We start from the raw sequence: 25750 nt of genomic DNA on the forward strand, positions 1-25750 counted from the left end.
AAAATGCAATATTTCCCATGGGCCATTCTGTATTAGGTTCTTCAGTGCCGGTTCTTGAAACTTCTTTAAGTTGACTTAAGCAGCCGTCTGATAATCCATGTTTTTGAGAATCTCTGTGACGCTCTCCCATGGGTCGAACGGGAACTGTTCGAGAATGAATCGTACGAGAGTTTTGTAAGCAATCTCCTTTGAAGAGTAATTGCATTTTCGCAGTATTCCTCCAGTGAATCGAACTCTATAATGCCTGCTTTATCTACGGCTGAGCCTGTGGTATTGCCCAGAGATCACAGTGCCACACCAGAGTTGGCAACACATATCGATATCACACACGTTACTGTTTAGTCCCCCTTAAACATTCCAACAACAACAACAACAACACACACGTTAGCTAGGGCTCACTACAACCACTAGGACGTATGGGAAGCACTCCTTAAGACCACGCATCTCCGATCAGCACAGCAGCATCCTTGCGCTGGAGGCCAGTATAGAGCTGAGAACAGAAGTGATCTGCACATTTCGTGACCTTAGCTACAACATTCTTCACCTCTGTGTGGGACAGCTACAGTCGTTAAAGGTGAACTTGTACTACTGCAATTGTCGAACTTTATACCTAAGGACGACAGATTTTTTCTTAGTGCATCAAGTGACTCTTTCATAGTCAATGACAGTTGTAAATTTTGTACATGGCTGTAGGTTCAGAAAACGTGAATAGTTGCAATTGAAAGAAAAGAGCCCTCGGTCACTGTTTTTAGGGAATTAACCGGGTTTCAACACTACTAGGAGTGTCTTCCTCAGAATTTAAATCAAGGAATGGTCTATAACATGGTCGCAGAATTATGACTAAAAACGTATGATACAAAGTATAAGTGCAGAATCATCGTGAAGGACTGGCAGTACTTATATGTCATTTATATTTTTTCTTTCAATTGTAAAAGTTGTAAATTATGCAGTAATCCCGTGACAAATAAATGTGTCAAAGGTAAGTAAATATTTTATTCATTTATGTAATAAAGTGAACTGGTACTTCATATGTTCTAATTTGACGCGCCACATCACCGAGTAATCAAAGAAACCACAGTCATGGGGACGAACATATCTTTTTTTTGTCGTGTCACTACTAAACCCGTGTAATCTTTCCAGTTCATGTCCCTAGAAAGTGTTACAACCAGATGTTCGGTATTTATACGAGTTGACTGACTGCAGTTGTCAGTTATTGACGTTGTAATGACAGGATACTATGTATTTAGGTTTTCGAAGTGTACAATTTTAATTTGCTGTTAAACCAAGTTTACAGTCTTTGTACCATTTTGAAATCAGACCAATATTTGAGTAGTTTCTTTCTCAGATAGCACCTCGTTATAGATAATTGCATCATCTGCCAAAAGACTGAGTATAGTATTAATATTTTCTGGCAGGACATTAATATACAACATAAAGAGCAATGGCCCCAAAACGCGAGATGTGTAATATTGACTCGTACTTGCAGCTCTCGGAATTTCGAAAATAGTTCACTCCGCGAAGGTCGATTTGATGCTTCTCGACTGACTTCACAAACATGTGAAAAATTTCACTGCTCTTCTAGCTCTTTCGTTGATCCAGTCTGTCACTAGCGAAAAGCACACAGAAATGGGTGGAAATAAGCTACAAGTAATCTCCTTAGTGGGTAAATTACGCTGTCGTAGAATTATGCCCAGATTGTTGGGTCTGGATTCTACCTTCCCGACACCTAGAGTTAGGAGGTCGTTCTACATTAAATAAATTCTGTCACAGAGAGAGAGAAAGAGAGAGAATTTCGGGTACCAATAAATTTGAGACTTGTACAAGGGGTAATGAACTGTCGCCAATCGTCTGTATGAACTCAGATTTAGCAGGTCTTTTCGTTATGGCTTCCATGATATGTGTGTGTGGTAGGATTTCGCCCTCCGTGATCCATAACGCATCTCATGTTGTGCCTACGATCGGAGACTGATCAGTATCTATGTTGCCTACTAAGCAAACTCGCGACAAAACGTGCTTTTCTTTCGTTTTTCTTCTATGTTAATCCCATTTCTTAAGGGTCCAGACGCAAGAATAGTACCCAACAATCGGTACACGGGAGCAAGCGTGTGGAATCCGTGGTAACTCCAACTGAGGAAATGTTCAGTCACCGTATAATCCTCTTAAGTAAACACAAAATATATTCTACAACAAAATAAAGCCATTGAGCTCTGCATATCATTCATGTGACCATTCTTAAAGACTGAAACCATCTGCAGTTTTTCCAAAACATCTGGCGCTCGTCATTGCTCAAAAGACATGGATAGGCTGTTACTGGACGAGGGCCACGTTCTTCAGCGCATACGAAACTGAATCTAATGGTCGCTACGAACAAGTACAGAGTTTCTTTCTCTACGGAAGATCTGTAGATATACATCTTCGCCCTCATTTATTTTTCTGCCTGCCATTTATACATTCCGTCATATGATCAAATAATTAAGTACTGTGTTGTCTCTTTTACAAAACTTGTCAGTTTTCGTATACAAGGAAATGAACTGCAACTACAGTGGACGAAAGCATGAATGACTTAGGAAATAATTGACGCCTAGAATCGCAGTGCCTTCGTTAGTCAGATTTTTCTGTTCAAGTAGTCGGTGGAGTGATGAACAAATAAAAATATGAAGAGGCCATACTGGTGGATATGCTACGCAAGTAAGGCCCTAAATTGATTATGAAAGACAGTGCCTTGGTCACATAATATTTTATTACAACTGTTTACTGGTTTTGGTTTTGTAGCCATCATCAGATCTAAAAATTTCGGAGCGACACGTAGGCGTGCAGTCACATCACAAGGGACTGTGCTTCTTGTGAGCTGAAACAAGGCCACAGTGGACAGGGTTGTGGCTAGCGCTCAAAGCCGCTGTGACGTCGGGATGCCCGTCCCGACGTTGAGCCTTGTTTCAGCTCACAAGAAGCACAGTCCCTAGTCTTTTCGGAATGTGTACAAAGTTGCTATAAGATCTCAAGAATTTCAAACATGGCAGTGAAGATTAATTTAGAAAGTACAAGCAGACCCCCGCAAAAGAGAAAATTACCGGAATGTGGCGTTAATGAGGTTGGAATCTACGGAAAATATAGCGAGGCGAATAAACAAGTAATACGAGGTGCATTCGAGTTCTAAGGCCTCCGAATTTTTTTCTAATTAACTACTCATCCGAAATCGATGAAACTGGCGTTACTTCTCGACGTAATCGCCCTGCAGACGTACACATTTTTCACAACGCTGACGCCATGATTCCATGGCAGCGGCGAAGGCTTCTTTAGGAGTCTGTTTTGACCACTGGAAAATCGCTGAGGCAATAGCAGCACGGCTGGTGAATGTGCGGCCAAGGAGAGTATCTTTCATTGTTGGAAAAAGCCAAAAGTCACTAGGAGACAGGTCAGGTGAGTAGGGAGCATGAGGAATCACTTCAAAGTTGTTATCACGAAGAAACTGTTGCGTAACGTTAGCTCGATGTGCGGGTGCGTTGTCTTGGTGAAGCAGCACACGCGCAGCCCTTCCTGGACGTTTTTGTTGCAGTGCAGGCAGGAATTTGTTCTGCAAAACATTTTCGTAGGATGCACCTGTTACCGTAGTGCCCTTTGGAACGCAATGGGTAAGGATTACGCCCTCGCTGTCCCAGAACATGGACACCATCATTTTTTCAGCACTGCCGGTTACCCGAAATTTTTTTGGTGGCGGTGAATCTGTGTGCTTCCATTGAGCTGACTGGCGCTTTGTTTCTAGATTGAAAAATGGCATCCACGTCTCATCCATTGTCACAACCAACGAAAAGAAAGTCCCATTCATGCTGTCGTTGCGCGTCAACATTGCTTGGCAACATGCCACACGGGCAGCCATGTGGTCGTCCGTCAGCATTCGTGGCACCCACCTGGATGACACTTTTCGCATTTTCAGGTCGTCATGCAGGATTGTGTGCACAGAACCCACAGAAAAGCCAACTCTGGAGGCGATCTGTTCAACAGTCATTCGGCGATCCCCCAAAACAATTCTCTCCATTTTCTCGATCACGTCGTCAGACCAGCTTGTGCGAGCCCGAGGTTGTTTCGGTTTGTTGTCACATGATGTTCTGCCTTCATTAAACTGTCGCACCCACGAACGCACTTTCGAAACACCCATAACTCCATCACCACATGTCTCCTTCAACTGTCAATGAATTTCAATTGGTTTCACGCCACGCAAATTCAGAAAACGAATGAGTGCACACTGTTCAAGTAAGGAAAACGTCGCCATTTTAAGTATTTCAAACAGTTCTCATTCTCGCCGCTGGCGGTAAAATTCCATCTGCCATACGGTGCTGCCACCTCTGGGACGTATTGACAATGAACGCGGCCTCATTTTAAAACAATGCGCATGTTTCTATCTCTTTCCAGTCCGGAGAAAAAAAATCGGAGGCCTTAGAACTTGAATGCACCTCGTAAAAGCTGCCCTCCTGAGTCCTCATTATAGTCTGATCCGCAAGCCCTTAAAACGGATAGAGATTTGTATACTGAGAATGGATATATCAACAATTACTTTTTACTGGCAACAAACCAAAAGGTGCTCCAGGAAATAAACATGCAAACTCGAGTGCACTGATCTAAACTATATGCTGTGTACTACCACGACATTTAAATGTAGTGATGTGACGTGGCGTTCCTGGAGGGGGAAATATTACACAAGGGAGGCGCCACACATAAGGATACACACTAAGATTTGCACAAGAACAAAAATTAATAATAATTTGCACAGTAGTCCACAGTAAATACGCAGGTATAGTTACCTAGATAGAAGAAGTAAGTGGGAGGAACACTAAACTATATTACAGTGTATCATACAACTGCTACAGCTAAAGACTTGTTCTCTCGCCTCGGCGTCTGCCGCTGTGCTTGCTAAAGTTGTATTGTGATAAGTGTGGTGTCACCGCCAGACACCACACTTGCTAGGTGGTAGATTAAATCGGCCGCGGTCCATTTAGTACATGTCGGACCCGAGTGTCGCCACTGTGTGATCGCAGACCTAGCGCCACCACAAGGCATGTCTCGTGATACGATAGAGCACTCGCCCCAGTTGTACGGACGACCTAGCTAGCGACTAGATGTACGAAGCCTTTCTCTCTCATTAGCCGAGAGACAGAATAGCCTTCAGCTAAGTTAATGGCTACGAACTAGCAAGGCGCCATTAGCCTTACAGTGATTGTAATTAAAGTCTCCTGTGTATAGTCAAGAGCGATGTACCACAATGATTGATTAAAGATAAGTATTAATCCAGCTACGTATTTTTCTTCATAGCATTAATTACGTAGCCTGTTCCAGTACTTCACGCCCGTCTGCGTTAGTCTAGCGTGCATTTTCAGCCATCTCGAACTACAAGGTGTCGGCCCAGCTGCCGACACATCAATAAGTGTCGTTATCACTATGCTGACTCTACGTGAGTACATGCAATGCACTCATGATAGCTGCGCTGTTAGCAGAAATCCGTACTTGCAATAAAATGCATACGTTATTACAACCGATGCTGAGATTCTTTCTGTCCTCAGCAATATCACAATATCACAGTTGTGCGGTGCAGTTATTCCCATGGAATGAATCCTGATGAAAAAAAAAATTATGTCAATCCGCATGTTTGTACAAGCACCGTGTAAAAATTTGAAGTAAATTGCTGAATAAATTTTTGAGATTTTTGCTAACAATATTTTTCACTCATACAATACATATTTATTTATATATTATGTATAAAATACATACTGCCTATAGCCGATATCTGTCTGAATACTGAATAGAGCACTGTTTATAAATTTTTAACTAAATTTGTCAATAACGTATCGAGAGTCTTGCTAACAATATTTGAGTCAAGAAATTTTCGATATTCTTGGAAACTACGAACGTTAATAAAACCGACAAACAGCAGGGACGGATTTCTGACTGGAAACTGAGGAAAAAAGGTACTGTGAACACGTGTCCGGAAGTGGACGGTGTGCGTGCAATGACAACAAATCGTCCGTGTACAGAGTACAGAACTGCATTACATCCACGTCACAACAGACGTTCGAAGAGGCCCCCAGGTGGTTTTAGGTTATAGTGATAGTAGCGGTTGTCATGCAGAATGCACATAACCGTACTTTGGCTTGCAGCATGTTGGGGGGCGACTTGCCTGGGGCTTGTACTAGGGTTCGTCTCAGTATTCTGTAGGACCCGATCCTCCAGATTTTGGTGTACTTAGAGTCCGCCGCCTCAGTTCACGTTCGTCTGTCTGAAAGGACCCGTGATCACAAAAACGCCCACAAAATCATTGAAATGTTGTGTGATATGGCTGGTGTTTGTGAGGATACTTGTTTTGGTATTGCCATGGTACCTCCCGACCATTTCCATCTGTATCACTGTACGCAAAAACCATCCCGGCTTATTCCGGACATGAACGCCGAACCATTCTGCTGCTTACAATACTCGCAATACTCTGAGTCAATCACACAGCCTGCAACACACACGAAATACGCGGCACGTGGTCAAAGGAACTGCCATTCGTCTGTGTCATCTACCACGGCAACGATACATATTCGGACATATCTTGACAACACCTTTTTTCCTCCATTTCCATCCAGAAATCCGTCCCTGCTGTTTATTGGTTTTACTAACGTTCATCCTTTATATCCAGTTTCAGTGCGAATGTTTATTAGAGCACTTTGTAAAAATTTGAAGTGAATCGGTCAAGAAATTACGAGATTTTTACTAACAACGTTTCCCCTATATCCCTTATATATACTGACGGTAAAAAGTCGCAACACTGAAAAGTAATTAATGTAGAGTAATGAAATTTCGGAAGTACGTTTTTCTAGGTAACATTTTTAAATAATTCACATTGCAAGTTCACTGGTTAATATAAGCTTGGGACAGGCCATTGCAAATATGTAATATTGGTACGTTAATAACCGTTGTAACATCCATAACGTTGAATGCAACCATGTTACAGCGTGTATTTAAAGCAAACCTGATTTGCATCCTCCTAGTGGTGCCATTAGCGTTGCTGTTATGAGACTGGAGCGAATTTTGTACAGACATCATCTTTCAGGTGTAGAAATATGCCTATTAACTTTCGTTTATATCTCACAACTCCTTCTAGGTGTTGTGATTTATTTTTCTGTTAGTGTATATGTGTACATAGACAATGACCATCGGAATGTTTCGCGGGGCATCAGGTAAAATCTTTAAATAAATTAGTCAAGAAACTTTAGTAACAATTTTCCTATGCATACATTAAAATCTGAAGTACATCGGTGAAGAAATTTTCGAGATTTTTGCTAATGACGTTTGCAAAATTATATAGCCTATGTCCGTCCAAATGTGTGCGTGTGTGTGTGTGTGTGTGTGTGTGTGTGTGTGTGTGTGTGTGTGAGTGAAACCTATGTCCGTCCGTTTATTAGAGTTAGGCATATGGCTCTGGCGCTTCGCACTGCATCTGCAGTTTGAGAAACAGTTGGTACCATAGTGACACAACAAACTGTTACAAATCGGGTACTTTCACGACAGCTCTGAGCCTGTTCTGAGCCAGTTTCGAGCAAAAAATTGAAGTAAATCCGTCAAGAACTTTTCAAAATTTTTCGTAACAACATTAAAATCTGGTCTTTATATAGAAGTACAGATTTATCCTGCCTGATGTAATACGTCTGGCAGAAAGTTCTTTCACCAAGTTGTGCTTTCGATTACCACAAAAAAAATTAATAATTCCCATGATCTGTGTCTGTTTGTTTCAGCTATTGTTCTTGACATAGAGGCTGCATTGTTTACTTTCTGGTGTATTCGAGCACGTGTTCCTAATCAAGCTCATATAATTATCAGATGCGGGGGGAGGATATAATGTCCCTTTGATGGTAGTCAGTGCACTATGAAATTATCAGATACCCTACTTTGAATTTCGTTTCTGCCGAATCTTGGTGCCTAGCTTCTCGAGCTTTTTTCCCGTGAACTTTCGCTGACGTACATTACATTCAGCAGTGGTACCCAGTACTCGGATGTAATTTCTTACGCTTCTTCCTGAAAGAACGCCTCTTGATCTAGACATCACATTTGAGTTACAAATCCCAACGAACAGTATGTTACACCATCATTGTATAAGATGCAGTGAGTGTGACTGAAATTCACCGCATTACAATGCTGCTCAGATCGGCGCTAATGAGCATTGAGCTGCTGAGACTGTATCATTGCCTTCAACTCAACAACGTACTAGAAATGAAAATGAATTCACTGCCAGGCGTGAGTGCAAGAAGCTATTCACCATTCGGAAGTTCTTCAGAGAAAAATGTAATATGCCACAGTCTTAGAGAAGTTTAATAACCACATGGATACCGTACTGCGGTAGCGTTCTCGCTTCCCACGCCCGGGTTCCCGGGTTCGATTCCCGGCGGGGTCAGGGATTTTCTCTGCCTCGTGATGGCTGGGTGTTGTGTGCTGTCCTTAGGTTAGTTAGGTTTAAGTAGTTCTAAGTTCTAGGGGACTGATGACCATAGAAGTTAAGTCCCATAGTGCTCAGAGCCATTTGAACCATTTTGATACCGTACTACCTACAAAGTATTTTCTGCGCTTCAGTCAAATAGCTACCATAAACAAGTGTAACTCTAGAAGATGCCAAATGGCAGGTCCTACACCCTTCTATGGTGTATCAAAACCGCGGTTTTCAAATTGATTAGGTACCATCTGGTCATGTTGTGTAATAGGCAATGACATCTAACCACTTGAATCATCTACTTAGGAAAGAAAATTTACCTCTTGTTTCTCTGACTGAACGAAATGTTTAATCTCTGTCAAAGCATCCTAACAACGACACTGAATATGTGATTGACTGGAAATAGATATGCTTGGCGCACCCAGACGAGGAATTAAATAAGGCGTTATTTTATCGTACGACTTAGTTGTGGAACAGCAGGTACGAAAGTCAAACAAAGACATGGAGCTGTGTTTCATTCTCATCACAAATGAGTATAAGCAGAAATGGAATCCAAAGTAAACAGCACAGTAACGTAAACAGTAGGTAGAATCAAATCATCAGCTAAACCTCCGTACCACAAGAACCGCAGTTTGTACAGAAATTTTAAAACGCGTCGGCGAAGAACAAGGAGGGTGATATTCGTGGCCAGTGTGAAAGAATTCGACGAACGAGGAAAAACTAGGTGACAAATAACAGTGGACGGAAAAGAAAACTTATGGTGTAGAGAAAACGTTCAACTGATGAGAAGACGTATTACACTCACGACTATACTGCAGCTTGACCAGAGCTGCTCGTGGCTAGTAGTGACACCTCCCATCAGAACAACTACTACTTCATTCGTTTAAAAGGGAACTTGAAAAACTTGTGTAACATCGGGAACATGTTGAGTGTCAGGCCATGAAAGATACGTTGTTAGTCCTTAACTCAACTGAAAGGTTACTATTCAAGGTACACCAAACAGAAGACGTCAAAACGAGTCACTGATTCTCGTAACTACTTTCTAGTGTAATTTCGTTGGTCTGAAGTCGAAAAGAAGTCCTTTTGTTGTTTCGGTTTCACGGCGACAGAGGTAGTTTCTGGGTCGTTTGACCTGTGAGAGAATGTAAGAGAAATTCGGAAAACACATAACTGGATGCACTGGATGAAGGTTTCAGTTTTTTGCGAAAAGTTATTTACGGAATTTCAAGAAACGGTGTGGGGTCAGACACTGCGTATTCTACGGGTAGGTCTATCGATACCACATTGATCGAGAAGGTAATGTTATCGCAACAGACGACTCCAAAAATAAGAAGTAATGCTTTTTACCACTCGTGTAAGGAAAGGTGCTAATTTTCAATATTGACCATTAGAAAAACACAATCACTCAACCACTGTATAGAGATTGACCTGGTATGGCTGCAGCTGCCGATATCACCAACACGCTACAGAAATTCGTGTTTTCCACCTTGTAACAAATTCTACTTAATGACTGCCAATCCAGTACATGTACTAATTGCTTGGTTCAAAAGTTCAACAACTCTACTAAAAGCAATCTGCATTTCCATATTTAATTCTATTTGTGCTTTGTTTTTAGCCTCTACAGCACTACATCGTTTACTCCACCCACCCTCCACACACACACACACACACACACACACACACACACACACACACACACACACATACACGACGCAGAAATTGGAATACTGACTCGTTTTCACCTTACCAACAACAGCAGCAAGTAGCTGAGGCCAAGTGGATGGTTTCGTTTCGACCGACTGCAATTCTTCAACCGTATTCCCATTGGTGACAGGCTTGGTATAGGGCCATATCGCCGCAATGTTTTTGAAGACACCTTCCACTCCGCATCCGTCGGCCACATCACACCGTTTGCTTGTGAGCGTCTTCATTCCTGTATTTACTAACCGGAAGACGGAGTCCCTTAAGTACCTGCGAACAATCCGCACGATTATCCACAAGTGCATGCGCAGCAGCCCGTGTTTACAACGAGCACGAAACAGACTGGTGGCGCATTAACACACACACACACACACACACACACACACACACACACACAAACACGCACACACACACACAGACCCGACGTACCACCAAATCGGCCGGAGGTCGATAAATGCGACGTAAATGTACAGACAAACAAATGAAACAATTCCAGAAAAACTGAGTGATTTATTGAAGAGAAAGCGTCACAAATTGAGAAAGTTAACAACGAATTGGTCCACCTCTAGTCCGTTATTGGCTTGGCATTCACTGTTGGATATCCTCCTGAGTGTTAAAGTGCCAAATTCTGCCTAACTGGCGTGTTGGACCTTCAAAATTCAGAGACCCATTCTCAGTTGGGGAGAAATCCGGCGACGTAGGATTTGGCAATCAGGAGCACAAGTTGCAGAGAATCTCGCCATGTGTGGCTTGCCATTAACCCTCTGCCTCCCAATTAACCTGACAGCATACGTTACGTGTTTTCTCTGCCTCGTGATGACCGGGTGTTGTGTGATGTCCTTAGGTTAATTAGGTTTAAGTAGTTCTAAGTTCTAGGGGACTGATGACCATAGATGTTAAGTCCCATAGTGCTCAGAGCCATTTGAACCATTTGAACACATTACGTGTGTTTGTTCATCTCTCTCCAATCAATAGGCTTGAGTTTTTCACGCCACTAGTACCTTCCTACCTTCAGGAGCTGTTTACAACTTCATTCATTAGTTTTCACTCGACCTCCGTGGAGAGCAGATGTGACGTTAGTGGCCTCTCAAGCTCATTGTGCCCGATTACGTCTCAATTACAGATGTGTGTATTTTTGGTTCTTTTAGATTAGAGTTGTTATTTTGCTCACATGATGGATGAGTAGTGTGAATTTTGTAGATATTTTGTGAAAATATGTAGTATACTGAGCTGGCCTTTCAGTCACAACGTAATTACTCTGGCACTCTCTCTTTTGCACACCACAGATAAGGCTCGGAATAATAACGATTTGTCTAACCCATGTCATCTGGAAGAAATACATGATATGCTCATGCGCAATGAAGAGAAGACCCCACGCTGTCTGAGGAGCTTGGTAATCAGAGTGACAGTGATTCACAAGACGAGTCGGAAGGACGTGAAGGCGATGCTGTTGCGGAACAAGATGGAGGAGGTGATTACTGTTTAACGTCCCGTCGACAACGAGGTCATTAGAGACGGAGCACAAGCTCGGATTAGGGAAGGATGGGCAAGGAAATCGGCCGTGCCCTTTCTAAGGAACCATCCCGTCATTTGCCTGAAGCGATTTAGGGAAAGCGGAACAAGATGGTGAAGGTACTTCTGACGATGGAGAAGGAAGAGACAACGAAATAAGAAACATTATTTGCGAAGAGATAAGAAGACCATGTGGGTCAAAAAGCCATCTCTGAAAAGACATCGCATTGGCCCTCATAACATCATCACACACATTTGTGGAGACGTAAGAAACGCTAAGAAAGCTAAAAATGCAGTGTGGGTCAAAAAGCCATCTCTGAAAAGACATCGCATTGGCCCTCATAACATCATCACACACATTTGTGGAGACGTAAGAAACGCTAAGAAAGCTAAAAATGCAGTGGAGTGTTGGGATAATTTGTTCACTGATGAAATCCTTGAAACAATCAAGGATATTTTCTGCCGAGAGAGAGAGAAAGAGAGAGAGAGAGAGAGATCCGTTCCACAAATATAATTTAACTATTAGGTTTTATTAACTTGCTGTACCTAGCAGGTGCGTAAAAATGCAATTGTCTGAGTCTAGAGCAAGTTAGAGGACGGAAGGAGAAGACGTTGAAAATTTCAGTCTCGTGACGAGTCTCAAAACGGTTTAACCGCCTGATATGTTGCCTTTGTTTTGACGACCGAACTAGCAGACGCCAACGGAGCGAATTTGTCCGGCTAGCTCCTATTCTTGTCAAGAGAGCTATAGCGCCGGGGATAACATCGCAATAGACGAAATGATTCCTGTTTCCGAGATAGGTGTGTTTTTCGGCAGTACATATCCTCAAACCCAAACAAATATGGAATAAAATATTTTGCTCTTGTTGACGTTAAGGTGGTATACACAGTCAACATGAGTTCTATGTTGAACTGCTGTCCGCAGATCCTTTCTGTGTCAGAAACAGACCAAAGTGAAGTTGTCATGAGACTGGCTAAGCCTTTTTTGATTTGGTAGCAATATCACTGCTGATAGCTGGCTTTCTGATTTTGACCACATCGACTATTTGGAGATAAAAAGCTATTATATGTTGGAACCGTCAGTAAAAATAAAAGACAATTGTCGTTAGATTTTGTTGATGTAAAAGTTAATAAACAATACAGCATCACGTTTGACTATAATGATGAGAAGGTTTTGGTTTCCCACATCCCGTTCCAGAACAAAAATGTTTTTGTTGTATCTTCGCTTCATAGTAACAGTGCCACTGATCCCGACTCTGGAGAGAAAAACAAACCAGAGATAGTCACTTTCTATAATTCAGCAAAAGGTGGCGTTGATACTGCAGATAAAATATTCCTACTTACAGTATGAGCCGAAACAAAAAGGGCTGGCCAGTGATCATTTTTTCACCATGTTGAATGTGCGTGTTATCAACTCCCATGGAAATCAAATGGAGAAACTGCGTAAGGAGTGCTTCTAAAATCGATATCACATCAGTTTGCTCTTTGAGAGCTATGCAGAAGAGGCTTGAGTAAGATTTTATTGCCCTCCAGCTTGTAAAGCCGACTCAAATGATTTATCCCCACAGAAGACAGAAAGAAATCGTCATCTCTCTCGCATCACAGAAGACATAGATGCACCACATGCACAATAGAAGAGGGTCAGAGAAGGATGTCATACAAAGAGTGCAAAAACAGCCACAACGCGATCTGCTTATCCAATGCAAATACAATCTGCCACTTTTGCTTCTTTGTACGCCAAGTGTTTCTTATGGTAATTCTGAGAGGCTGTGAAAGACACTAAAATAGTGACTTAAAATCGGAGTTTTCCGCATTAATTTACAGTTTGATGAAATTTATGTATCGAAAACTGTAACTGCGCGCTGGTGGTTTCAGAATTACCGTTCTTTATGTTTTGTTTCTTTTGTACTTAATAAAAGGTTTTTTAGCATCCATGTTCAAATCTTCTGTTTATACATGTTCCTACAAAATTCACTGATTATGTTTAGGGTACTAAAGTTGAAAATGTGAGACAATAGATTTGGTTCAAATGGCTCTGAGCACTATGAGACTTAACTTCTGAGGTCATCAGTCCCCTGGAACTTAGAACTACTTAAACCTAACTAATCTAAGGACATCACACACACCCATGCTCGAGGCAGGATTCGAACCTGCGACCGAAGCAGTCGCGCGGTTCCGGACTGTGCGCCTAGAACCGCTCGGCCACCGCGGCCGGCCAAACACGTAACTCTGTCCGGTGCTTGTGGGTACTGCTATGACTCTCATATCCAGTGTTCAAAGCATTGACCTAGGGCACTGGTCATGCTAGAGAGTGATTCTGGACAAACAGTACTACATATCGATTTTCCATATTTACTTAGCGATGAGTGGGTCAGTGTTGTACGGCATTTATCGTATTCGGGGTTCGTTGGCATTTATTTAGAGACATCTTTTTTCGTTTTCACCAGAGATAAAAGTCCATAGGTGTTACGTCTAGGAGCGTGCTGGCCATTTTGTGTTCCCTGAACGAACTGTTGAGTTTTGCCAAAAACATTCAAATGAACATCTGGGACTCGTTTGAGTCATGGTCCTTGTATGTCTGTATGAGTTTATGTACCAGTGTCTTTTCTTAGTCTCAGTACATGCCACTAGACATTCTGTCTATTTGTCAGTGTGTATCTGTTATTGTGTCTTATCGTGGTCGTGTATAACTTTATGTTCGTCATAGACTACATCATGAAGCACTCAGTGCGGTATAATATGCGAATTTGTTTTAACATGAAGCGGTCTAATAGAGTGTAGAGTATTACGTTCATCTGTGTTGTCAATCGAAGTAATTTACTTGTAGTGTTCACAAGTGTTTGACTGCTCAACAGGTTACGAGCCCAGTCCAGTATTATGTCGATCTTTACAAGAGTTGCTTTATTCAACATTATTTGGTGAATGTTCCGTGGCTGAAAGGAAGTGAAAACCAAGGAGATGGGGCTTTTGCAATCGAGGACGTGCTAATTCTTGATAGACTGCCAAGTTTAACCCAGAAACAACTGTATCTGTTGATGCCAAGGCCAAGGTGAAAACAATTCTTACTGTTCAGTTCTCTTTGTACATGCAAGTAAAAGATGCAGGGACGGCTGTGAAATTTTTGCAGAAACTGAAAGTGTTGTTTGACGACTATGTCGTCCGCAGCTCGTGGTCGTGCGGTAGCGTCCTCGCTTCCCACGCCCGGGTTCCCGGGTTCGATTCCCGGCGGGGTCAGGGATTTTCTCTGCCTCGTGATGACTGGGTGTTGTGTGCTGTCCTTAGGTTAGTTAGGTTTAAGTAGTTCTAAGTTCTAGGGGACTGATGACCATAGATGTTAAGTCCCATAGTGCTCAGAGCCATTTCAACCATTTTTTTGAAGACTATATCAACAAAGAAGTTATTTTCTATAAGTGCAAAAAGTCAGGATTTTTTAAAGGTAAGTGCTCTAATAATGAGGTCAATAATACTGGACAAAACCGAACCTCATTTGCCTTCAGTGCTTGTTTTTCAAGTGGTTTTCAATAGAATTGACTTGTATAGTGATTTGGTGCTACTGTGCATATCATTGCAAATAAAAACTGGACGAAAAATAAATTGAATGCGGTTAGCAGGCATAAAATAGTGGCAGCGAATCAGATTGAAATTTCAGTGTCATGCCCTGGAGAAATTATTTAACAACAATAGTTGGAAAGACCTCCTATGATTACACAGCGAAAAATGTGTGTGCTCCAGAATTGATAACAGATCTGTTACCTCTCAGAAGGTTGATTGATCAAGGAAATTGAACTTAATACTGAGCATTGCAATATTTTTTACAAGAATCAACAATTAGTTGCAATTGCAGATCTTATAAACGGTGTTTCCGAGGTGAACATTGACAGGAGAAGTAATTTGTTAGGAACGGTTACTGCATTTAGTTCGTGTAGAAGATTAAGAAATTTAAATGCAAAGGATTTTACAAAAATAAAGGATGGAAAGATGTTGCTGTTGAAGGAACGGTGTGTGAAGATGTTAACATCAGTATTACTGGGCAACATTGTGTGGTGTGTAATCAAGGCAAGCATACAAGGCAGCCATTCGCACATGAAGGCAGTATTGTTACTAAAGCACCTATAATTAAGCATGCAGTAGGCTATAGTAATCCCATAAAAGGCTGTGGGCCTTACGACCCTACAGCAAATGAAGTAGTGATAAGTAAAGATGTGACTCTAATCGAAAATGTCAATGTTGTAGAAGCTGAAATAAAGAATCATGAAGAAATCGTGATTTCACTGGAGGAAGACGAAGAGAAAAAGACGGGAGAGCCTACATCAAGAAAAGACTTTCATGAAGCTTCAGAAGATTCAGTTATGTCAGAGGAACAAACTTACGACCAAAAAGTTGTTACACAAGAAGATGAAGTGAAGAAGGTTAGAAGAGCACGTCTAATAGTTCAGACCAAGTAGGAGATATAGTGATTAAGAAATTTATTTTTCAGCAGGAACTTCAGGTTTGACGGAGGAGGCCCTTTCCGCATCTGACGCAGAAGAATGGAAACGTGCTAGGGATGAAGATACAGAAGTTTTTGAAGACAACGACACATGAGAAATGGTAGGTCTTCTAAAAAGTGCTACTGTTCTGCAGGGTAAATGTGTGTTTAAGACAAAAAATCAACAGTGAAGGTGAAGTGCAGATTAGTGGCAAGAGGATTCACTCGGAAACTTGTAACAGATTATGATAAAACCTTGTTACTTATGGTAGGGCATTCTACATTCACACTTTTCATGACGTTATCTGTTAAACTAGATTTAAAGATCACACATCACGATGTGAAGGCAACTTTCTTCAATGATATTCTGAAGGCGGAAATTTTTATAAAACAGATTGAAGGTTTTAATCTTCGTGATTATAATGGAAAAGTTTTAAAAGTAAAAAGAGCTGTGTGTGTTAAAACAATTATCCAGAGTGTAGAATCAAAGCGTAATTGATGTTTTAAATTATTTAGATCACAAATGGACTAGACTATGAAATTACTTGTTTTTAAAACATAAGAACAAAGAATAGTTACTACGATAGTTTTATAAATCGATTTTTGTGTTTCCTCAAATGACACGGGAGAGACTGAATTCTTGAAACATAAACTAAGTTTGTCCTAAGTAAAGGGTTTTGGAATAGCTAAAAGTTGTGTATGGATGGAAATAAAATATGACGATATTAATGAAGTACTATATAGCAGTACCTGTGTTATTCCGAGCAACAATAAAGTTCCTTCGGTCATCTGCGCATGTCCGAAGGAACTATGCATCGTTATTCACAATAACACAGGCACTGCATGTGGTATTTATCCGCCGACATCGGGATAGCGACTTTCAAGTACTATGTTTCCCCTGGATGGGAATATATATAATGTATGTACGAGTACAGGTTGCAGACACATGGTTAACGACATAAGGAAATTTGAGTCTCAGACGTGCACGGAAAGCCAAATGGTAAGGCGACCACTCACGATAAGCGGAAAATCCAAGTTCGAGTCCCAGTCAGGCACAAATTTTCATTGTCGTCATTTCATTATACAGCTGATGGTAGTCCAAATTTGCGACAGCAAATACATTTCATGTATTAAAGGAGTGTTTGCTTCAAGTCAAGAGAAATTTATTGACCAGTTACTGGAAACTGTAAAAATTCCTATTGAAACTAAACTTGATTTCCTAAATGAAAAAGAAATTTAGTTTTATGATGTTTCTTATGAAGCCCTAATAAGCAGATTAATGTATTTATCTGAACTTACAAGGCTACATATTGTTTTCAGTGTGAGCCACTTACGTCGGTTTAATAGTTCGTATTCTAACAAGCATTGGAGATGTGCCAAGAGCGTTTTGAGATATTTGAAGTGAACTAAGGCCTACTACCTAATGTCTACAAAGGGAGATTTAGAACTACATTAGAAGAGTGTTGCTCTTTCCAGAAGAGAGACTAAGTATATGGCTCTTTCTGAGGTTTGTCAAGAGGCCATTTGTTAAATAAGTTTTCTGTATGAACTGATAGACTATGACAATTCTGTAACTTTATTTGATGACAGGGTCAGCATTAAATTTGTGTGCTGATCTTTTAAATCAAAAAAGGTCAAAGAATATTGAACGTAACAATTGTAAAAAGCACCTGAAGATGAACTGACACGGTTTTAGGTGTATTATGCAGTAACAAATATTTTATGACCGAAATCTGGTTTTATTCAGCCCTGCGATGCCATTCCAGTCTTGGTGAATATCTAACAATCGCGGTGTTAACGGAAGGGATGTGGTAGAACTGCGCTCATCTTGTACGTAGAGAGTGGTGAGGAAAGGGATGTTTCATAATGTAACACCCATAACCATCATCATGACTATCGTTTAATTGTACACATGTTCTCATTGTTATTTTAGATACGTGATCCGAGTCTTTTAATGTACCACACGCGCGGAGACGAATGGAAATTTTTGCGCAGGCACAAGAGTTCATCGTACATTACGGATTCATGGCGTTAAGCCACGTGATATTCCTTAAAGACAGTTATAACCCTTGGTAATGCAAGAAGCTGGATTAGTATGGTAAGACCTTGAACTTTCAGGTTAGTCCTCTGTGTTTCTTTGGACTTTAAGAACGGCATTAAGGCCCCTGCACTGTTTGCTTCGTTCCGAGACGTCGCCTTGTCTGGTACCTCGGTCCACAAGCTGTTAAAAGATTACAAAGCCTACGTATTTATGGACGGTGAACTCTTTGTTGTCTTTTACTAACATTTGCATCTCTCCTTTTGCAGTCTTCTTACATCCTTGGCTGAGACGTAATTCCAGTCTCCCATTCATCAAGCGTATAAATAATTATTATTAGTCTGAGAATTGTTGCAATAAAACATTACTTTCACGTGTACGCACACTGACGTTATCATGGCACGATGATTCCCTCACATTTGAAACAAATTTAAAAAAATTCTTAAGCGTTAAATGTCGAGACAATCGTTTGTCGGTGAGCTGTTTAAAATACTCGAGAAACTTCAGCTCAAATTTGAGTTATACGTTTAAAACATAAAAGAGCGGAAAGGTATCAAGCCAGTAAACTGAGATACACTCTAAAGAATTCTCCTTTTCGGTGTAAACGTGGTAAGCGCTAGGTTTGAGCATTACCACAGTTGAAAATGAGATGATTATTTGTGGGAATTGAACATGAAACTATCTCAGTTGCTGCATGAATGTTTTCCTGATAGATTATAATTGTTATTTGGGATTTTCTCTGCCTCGTGATGACTGGGTGTTGTGTGCTGTCCTTCGGTTAGTTAGGTTTAAGTAGTTCTAAGTTCTAGGGGACTGATGACCATAGATGTTAAGTCCCATAGTGCTCAGAGTCATTTGAACCATAATTGTTATTTAGAAAAACTAATTACTTTCTATTTCAAACTATCTCATTATCACACAGACTGTCATTTTCTTGACGTTAATTCCTCTATATACTTATTTATTGTAAATACTAGCGACCAGACCTAATTCTCAAACTCGTGTTTATGACTCAGCTATGAGTTTTAGCGCGGTCCATTATTATTGTTACTTTACACAGTTTTTGATGACAGGCAGTTAAAAATTATTTTTATTGAAGCTAAAATTGAAGAAATAATCAGTCTCTAATTACCTTCTTTGTCGTCATTCTGTTGTGCGTCGTAGGTAAACAAATTATAGAACTGGATAGAAATGCATTATGAAATGAAATGATTTTTTATACTTGGGTCTATAACTGTTCAGTTTTTGATAATGAATAACGCCATAGAGTTTACAGGTTTCCTGAGGCATTGCTATCACACCTCTACCCTGTGTTACGAATAGGGGATGCGGCACACTATGGAAGCCCTCTAATGTAGACAAAAGATTATGCCGTCTACTAAATGGGAAAGTAATGGGGAAAACTACGAATTTAAGTAGTGTATCTGTTTCTTCCTCCCTCGCGTATTTCGTCAGTTCCGTCCGTTCTTTTACTAAGAAGGGATGACATGAAAACAGGGTAGTGAGTTTTGCCAGACGATCCCAGGAAAGTTTCATAATCAGTGATTGCAATAAATTTTAACTCAGATGGGAGGATCAGTTATAAAGAAGTATCTTACTTACACAACGACTTAAGTGCGTAGAACTAGCTGGAAGACCTGTATCTTATCAAGAAAATATTAGCAGTTATGCCATTGACTGTTTAACAAAGGGATTCCGTGACCATGTTATTTCAAACTGAAATAATGGCAGAATAATTTGAAGGCGTCGGACTTGGATATCCCCGAACAAAACTTTCGAGAAGACGACGTTCTTAGACATTTCGGGCGTGTATTTTGCACTAACAGCATTGTAAATTTGTGCTGGCCTAATGCATCTCTTTGCTATCGGAATATGGCGAGAGTATCACAGACGATCTAAAGCTGTAATAAGAAACATGGATAATTCTTTAATTAGTGGTAATTAATTTACTTAAATATATCGTACGATATTTACGGAATATTAAATATTACAAAATGGTTGCCGCACCTTTTATGGAGAAGGCGTCTAGTCGTAATTGGAAGTAAAACTGAAGTTTAGATGTTCATGTGTTGACGTAATTAGAATCTCTGAAAAGTGAACAAATGGTGATGAGATCGTTGGGAGACGACGAGCAGTTCGACATCCTGTAACTCATCAACGAAAATGTGCGTGGGAGGCTTGTCCGTTCTGTAGAAAACAATAAGTTGCTATCTTTGCCGGAACTGACAGTGGAGAAGAACGTTGGTCAACAAACAATTGTTTCGAAGCACAATTTTACAACTAGAGTTGCACCGCTCACAGTCCATGCGTTTTCTTTGTTACGACAGCGGTATCTTCGGTACGGTAGCAACGGCTCCAGAGTGACGGCTCGAGACTGGGTCAAGGAACGATATAAGCAGGTCGTTTGATCAGATAAATCACGCTTGCTGTTACATCTCGCTGACAGTCGTGTCTCTAGAAATGGTCCTAAAGAAGGACGTCTAGCGACACGACCTCGTGTGTGATATACAACCGCTCACTTGACGAAAGGTCTGTTCCTAAAGACAGGAAAGTAGCACAGGTCACACCAATATTCAAGAAAGGAAATAGGAGTAACCCATTGAATTACAGACCCATATCACTGACCTCAATTTGATGTAGAATTTTGGAGCATATACTGTACTGGAACATTATGAATCACCTTGAAGAAAATTACTTATTGATACATAACCAACGCGGATTCAGAAAATATCGTTCTTGTGCAACACAGCCAGCTCTTTATTCCCATGAGGGCTGTCGACAATGGATCTCAGATGGATTCCACATTCCTAGATTTCCAGAAGGCTTTCGATACCGTTTCTCACAAGCGACTATTAATCAAATTGCTTGCATATGAAGTATCGTCTCAGTTGTGTGACTGGATTCGTGATTTCTTCTCAGAGAGGTCACAGTTCGTGGTGATGACGGTAAATCATCGAGTAGAACAGAAGTGATATCTGGCATTCCGCAAGGTAGTGTCATAGGCCCTTTGCTGTTCCTGATGTATATAAATGATCTAGGTGATAATCTGAGCAGCCCCCTTAGATCGTTTGCAGATGACGCTGTAATTTACCGTCTAGTAAAATCATCAGACGGTCAATTCAATTACAAAATGATCTAGAGAGAATTTCTGTATGGCGCAAAAAGTGGCAATTAGCACTAAACGAAGAAAAGTGCGAGGTCATCCACATGGATACTAAAAGAAATCCCATAAATTTTGGGTATACGATAAATCGCACAAATCTAAGGGCTGTAATTCGACTAAAAACCTAGGAATTACAATTACGAGCAACTTAAATTGGAAAGACCACATTGATAATTTTGTGGGGAAGACAAACAAAGACTGCACTTTGCTGGCAGAACACATAGAAGATGCGACAAACCCACTAAAGAGACAGCCTACATTACACTTGTCCGCCCTCTGCTGGAATATTTCTGTACGGTATGGGATCCTTACCAGGTAGCATTGACGGAGGACATCGAAAAAGTGCAAAGAAGGGCAGCTCGTTTCGTGTTATTGCGCAATAGGGGTGAGAGTGTCACTGATATGATACGCCAGTTGGGGTGGCAATCACTGAAACAAAGGCGGTTTTCTTTGCGGCGAGATCTGTTTACGAAATTTCAATCACCAACTTTCTCTTCCGAAACCGAAAATATTTTGTTGTCACCAACCTACATAGGAAGAGATGATCAGCATAATAAAATAAGAGAAATCAGAGCTCGAACGGAAATATTTAGGTGTTCCTTTTTCCCACGCGCCATTCGAAAGTGGAATGGTAGAGAAGTAGTATGAAAATGGTTCGATGAACCCTTTCCAAGGCACTTAAGTGTGAATTGCAGAGTAACAATTTAGATGTAGATGTAGATGTAAATGTGGCAGTTTTGTGCTACGAGAGAAATTCCTCGTCTTACGAGTACGATTTTACGGAAAAAAAAACTGGTGTTATCTCGATTTTTTTCTTCATGTGGAAACCACAGTCGAATATTTCTTAAGGAGACTGGACTGTGAACAGGATGGGATGTCTTGAAAAATTTGTCACTTTCCAAAAAAATGTAGCTCGAAGAACAAATGGTAACATCTTTTAAGAGATATTATGTGAATATTTTGATGTGTGAACCACAGCTTTTAGTCTCTCACTTTTTTCTGAATAGTGTAGCTACACAAATCTCGGAATAGAAACAAAGTAGAACCTTAATTTTATCTGGGTGTTGTCTGTACTATTATGTTTAAAGCAGACTTCTAAAAGATCTTGCGGTCGTTAATAATGGTTCAAAAAGTTCTAAATAAATGTCAGTGATTAACCCATAGTTTTTCTGTAAGAAATCTTTAATTTTCAAATTTAAGACATAAGAATAGTATACTTTCTAGTTAAGCATGTATACAAAATTTCGGCCCTCTGTTTTAATAATTTTTAACCAATGCGTACCAAAACATCAAAACATGAACTTCCTGGAAATTCAGATTAAAGTTATTGCTTGTTTTCCTACCTACCCTGAACAACACTAATGCATCCCACGTCCATATTTATCTTGTTTTTGGTGGTACTCTCCCTCCTTTTCTTTTTCAAACTTGCTCCTCTTATTGTTGCCTCTCTGGTAACGTCGAAGACTGATTTCTCTGCTTCGAAGAGTCTCCCGCGATCAATGGCAGTTAAATTTCTTTGTATCTTCAGTCCACCAGGCACTCCCATCAATTCTATAACATTAGAACTCGACACTGTACCATCACTGAAATACAGGATAGCGTCCAACACACCTATTTTCAAAGTTCTACCGGACCAGTTTTTGTTATTCGTTCCTATGCACAGTTGTTGACACTTTAATTTGGGTTTTGTGTCCTACCATGTAAGTACTTCTCAAATAGCTTGTGTCACTAAGACGTTAGAGACTAAAACGTAATAAAAACCAAGGAAGCGAGAACAAAATTCTAACAGAGCTGGCAGTGTGATACGGGGGCGTCGTCTTGTGTCCAGGCACTTCCTAATTTTGGGATTTCTTCGGCATAATTTCATCGAAGTAAACTTTTTACTGTTGAGAGAAGGACAGAAAATTTTTTAAGACAAAAATTTAAATAACAGTTTTTTGGAACTTACTCACGTACTAGACTCCCTAAAAGAGAATTTGAAGTTTTCTGCCTCGACTGTTTTCCAAAAGTATTCATTTTACTATATAATTCTGGTTCGGCCAGCTTTGACCTGCATGCTACTTTCAACCGCTGTAGGTGTCAGTGAATGGGCAGTTGCTATCTTGATCAAATTAGTGGTGACCATCAACACGTTTCATAGTTGTCAACGACCCATAGGATATGTCATTTGGAGGAGGACTATTCTGGCTGCGACAAGATCAAAACTGTGCTACGAGGTTTGGAGGTGCGTTTTGATGAAATATTTTTCCTGATTCATAATACTGAAGTTCAGTGTCCATTTCTTCCGAACGCTTGGTGGAAGTACAAGGCTGTCTTCTGATTTCTTCCATAGCTCCTGCAATCGCTGGTGACGGAAATGAAAGGAGCTTGCCTCTGATTGCAGACGCTGTAAATGTTAACAGGCAGCTGAGATTTTTAACTGATGACCTGGGAGGTTCTGTGTGTTGGAAGCATGTAAGATGTCTGCAACGTTCCTTCTCGCAGCGGGCCCTCGATTTGTTGGATACTGGGGAAGGTGGTAGGATCTCACAACTCGAATAAGGAAAAAATGAGGAATCAGAAAAGTAGTAAATGGAATTAAGCAAACCGAAGACAGCCTTCAGTGACGTCTCGCAATGGTAAACGACAAGACATGTAATGTAACCATAGCTAACAAGGGAAACTCCCTTCAGATTTTGTGGTAAGAGGACCCAGAGCCCGTCAAAAACTGAACACAGATCAAGTATGAAAACAGGAAGAACGTGTACTGAACTGTGAAAAAAAGGCAAAATAGAAACAGAGAATGTTTCAAGGACAGGAAATGCAATTTAGAGGAGCGGCAAGGGCAATGATGATGATGATGGTAAGTGGTCTCGGTGGTGGAGCGTGCAGCAGCCGATTAGTGTTCCGACTTACCTCGTGCCAAAAACTTTCGTTTACTTTGGTGTTCGTTGTATTCAACTTTGTGTCTGTGTCATGGTGTAACGTCCATTTGCAACAGTGAAGTGTAAGGAAGGGTCCTAAAGTGACAGTTGGACAACTCTGTTGGCAGCTGAAAGAAAGTAGCCTTCGAATAGAAAACGCAAGAGTTTGATCTCAAGGCGACAAGACAACCCAATCCTCCACCGGAACACACGTGTCATAAATGGCATTAGTGACAATACGAGAGCCGTGACCGGCTTGCCTTGATGCCGTTTCTTCTTTGGCATTTTCTCACAATCGAGTGGCGTCTTATTGCTACCACAATGAGTTGCTGACTTGCCTCCATCAGTGGCAGCAGCAGCGCTTATCGATACTAGTACTGCTGCTGTAACATCTTTGGCGTAACCGCTATATTTCCGTGTGGTAGTGTGTGTGAGGCAGGCGGTCGGTTGCGACAGAGCAGCGAGGAAGTCTACGCGGCGCGAGGTCTGGCCGAGGCATCTGGAGGCGTGCACGCACGGTCGGATTTGTGAGGCGCTAACTGTGAGAGCTGCAAAATTCGTCGCCCACCGAACCTCGATACTGGAGTTGAGTAATCAGTTAACCTGTTATGAAACCTCAACTGCTGTGACATCTCTTCATTCAATGCTGGTTGTTGCTTCCTTGGCCGTGCCCGCAAGCAGCAACGTATGGTGTGCTGGAATCGGCAAAATTTTGCAGCCGTCTTCCTGTATGGTGTTTAACAATTGAATTGATTGTAACTTATTAGTGAAGTGCACCAGCGGTATCTTCAGCCTTGTGGCCGTTAACGTTCCGGTTACCTGCCCTGGTCGTTAGCGTAGTTTTCCGGCAGTGTGTTTTCCTCACCATGTTGACACTGTCCGGCATGGCGTGTAGTTCGACAACTGTGGTGTTGCTCTTTTGTTTTGAGTGTTTATTGTGCCTTGACTGTATTTAGACGCCAGTTGTCAAGATGTAGTGCTGCTGGTATCTTCGTCCTCGCTGGTATTTACGGTTGTCGTGCCGTTGGTCGGGTATAAGGGGATTGATTAGCTTGTTGTTTGGTTCTTCAGCCATCCCTAGGTCATGTTGACGTCCGATTTTTAGTATTACGCTTGGATGCCTGTCTCACCTGAACTTACGTTAGAGTTTCCTCCCCAGGCCGACTCTTGACACTTCTGAGCACCACTGTTTTGCTATTTTGGACTGTGGTTTTTTTTTTTTTAGTCTCACGTACTGTGCGAGGCCTTCAGCCATGTATTAAATAAGTTGGTTTTAATGTTCAGAATGTGGCCTACAGCCCAACGTGAAATATTTTAAGATAAGACCTTCAGCCGTATTAAATTAAAATTGAAATGTCATTTGTTTACAACCTTTTAAAATATTCTTTCTGAAATTCTTGTTATCCAGGCCTCAAGCCCTCATTTCTTTTATTTTGTAACAACGGCATTCAGCCATGTGTATTCCTTAAGGCAATTTTAATAACTTGTGTTCTGGCCTCCAGCTATATTG

The 25750-nt window shown here is 41.0% G+C and overlaps 1 protein-coding gene across 1 annotated transcript in view; it reads right to left on the reverse strand.

Annotated features, from left to right (window-relative positions):
- LOC126416526 (facilitated trehalose transporter Tret1-like) overlaps window positions 1-25750 on the reverse strand; it is a 123628-nt gene that overhangs the window by 82078 nt on the left and 15800 nt on the right. The window contains exon 2 of the mRNA XM_050084273.1: window positions 10203-10426. Within this exon, the coding sequence (XP_049940230.1) occupies window positions 10203-10386 (184 nt within the window). The 5' untranslated portion in view covers window positions 10387-10426. The remainder of the gene's footprint in view (window positions 1-10202; window positions 10427-25750) is intronic.

This window comes from Schistocerca serialis, chromosome 8 (genome assembly GCF_023864345.2).
Source record: "Schistocerca serialis cubense isolate TAMUIC-IGC-003099 chromosome 8, iqSchSeri2.2, whole genome shotgun sequence".
Taxonomy (NCBI): Eukaryota; Metazoa; Arthropoda; class Insecta; order Orthoptera; family Acrididae; genus Schistocerca; species Schistocerca serialis.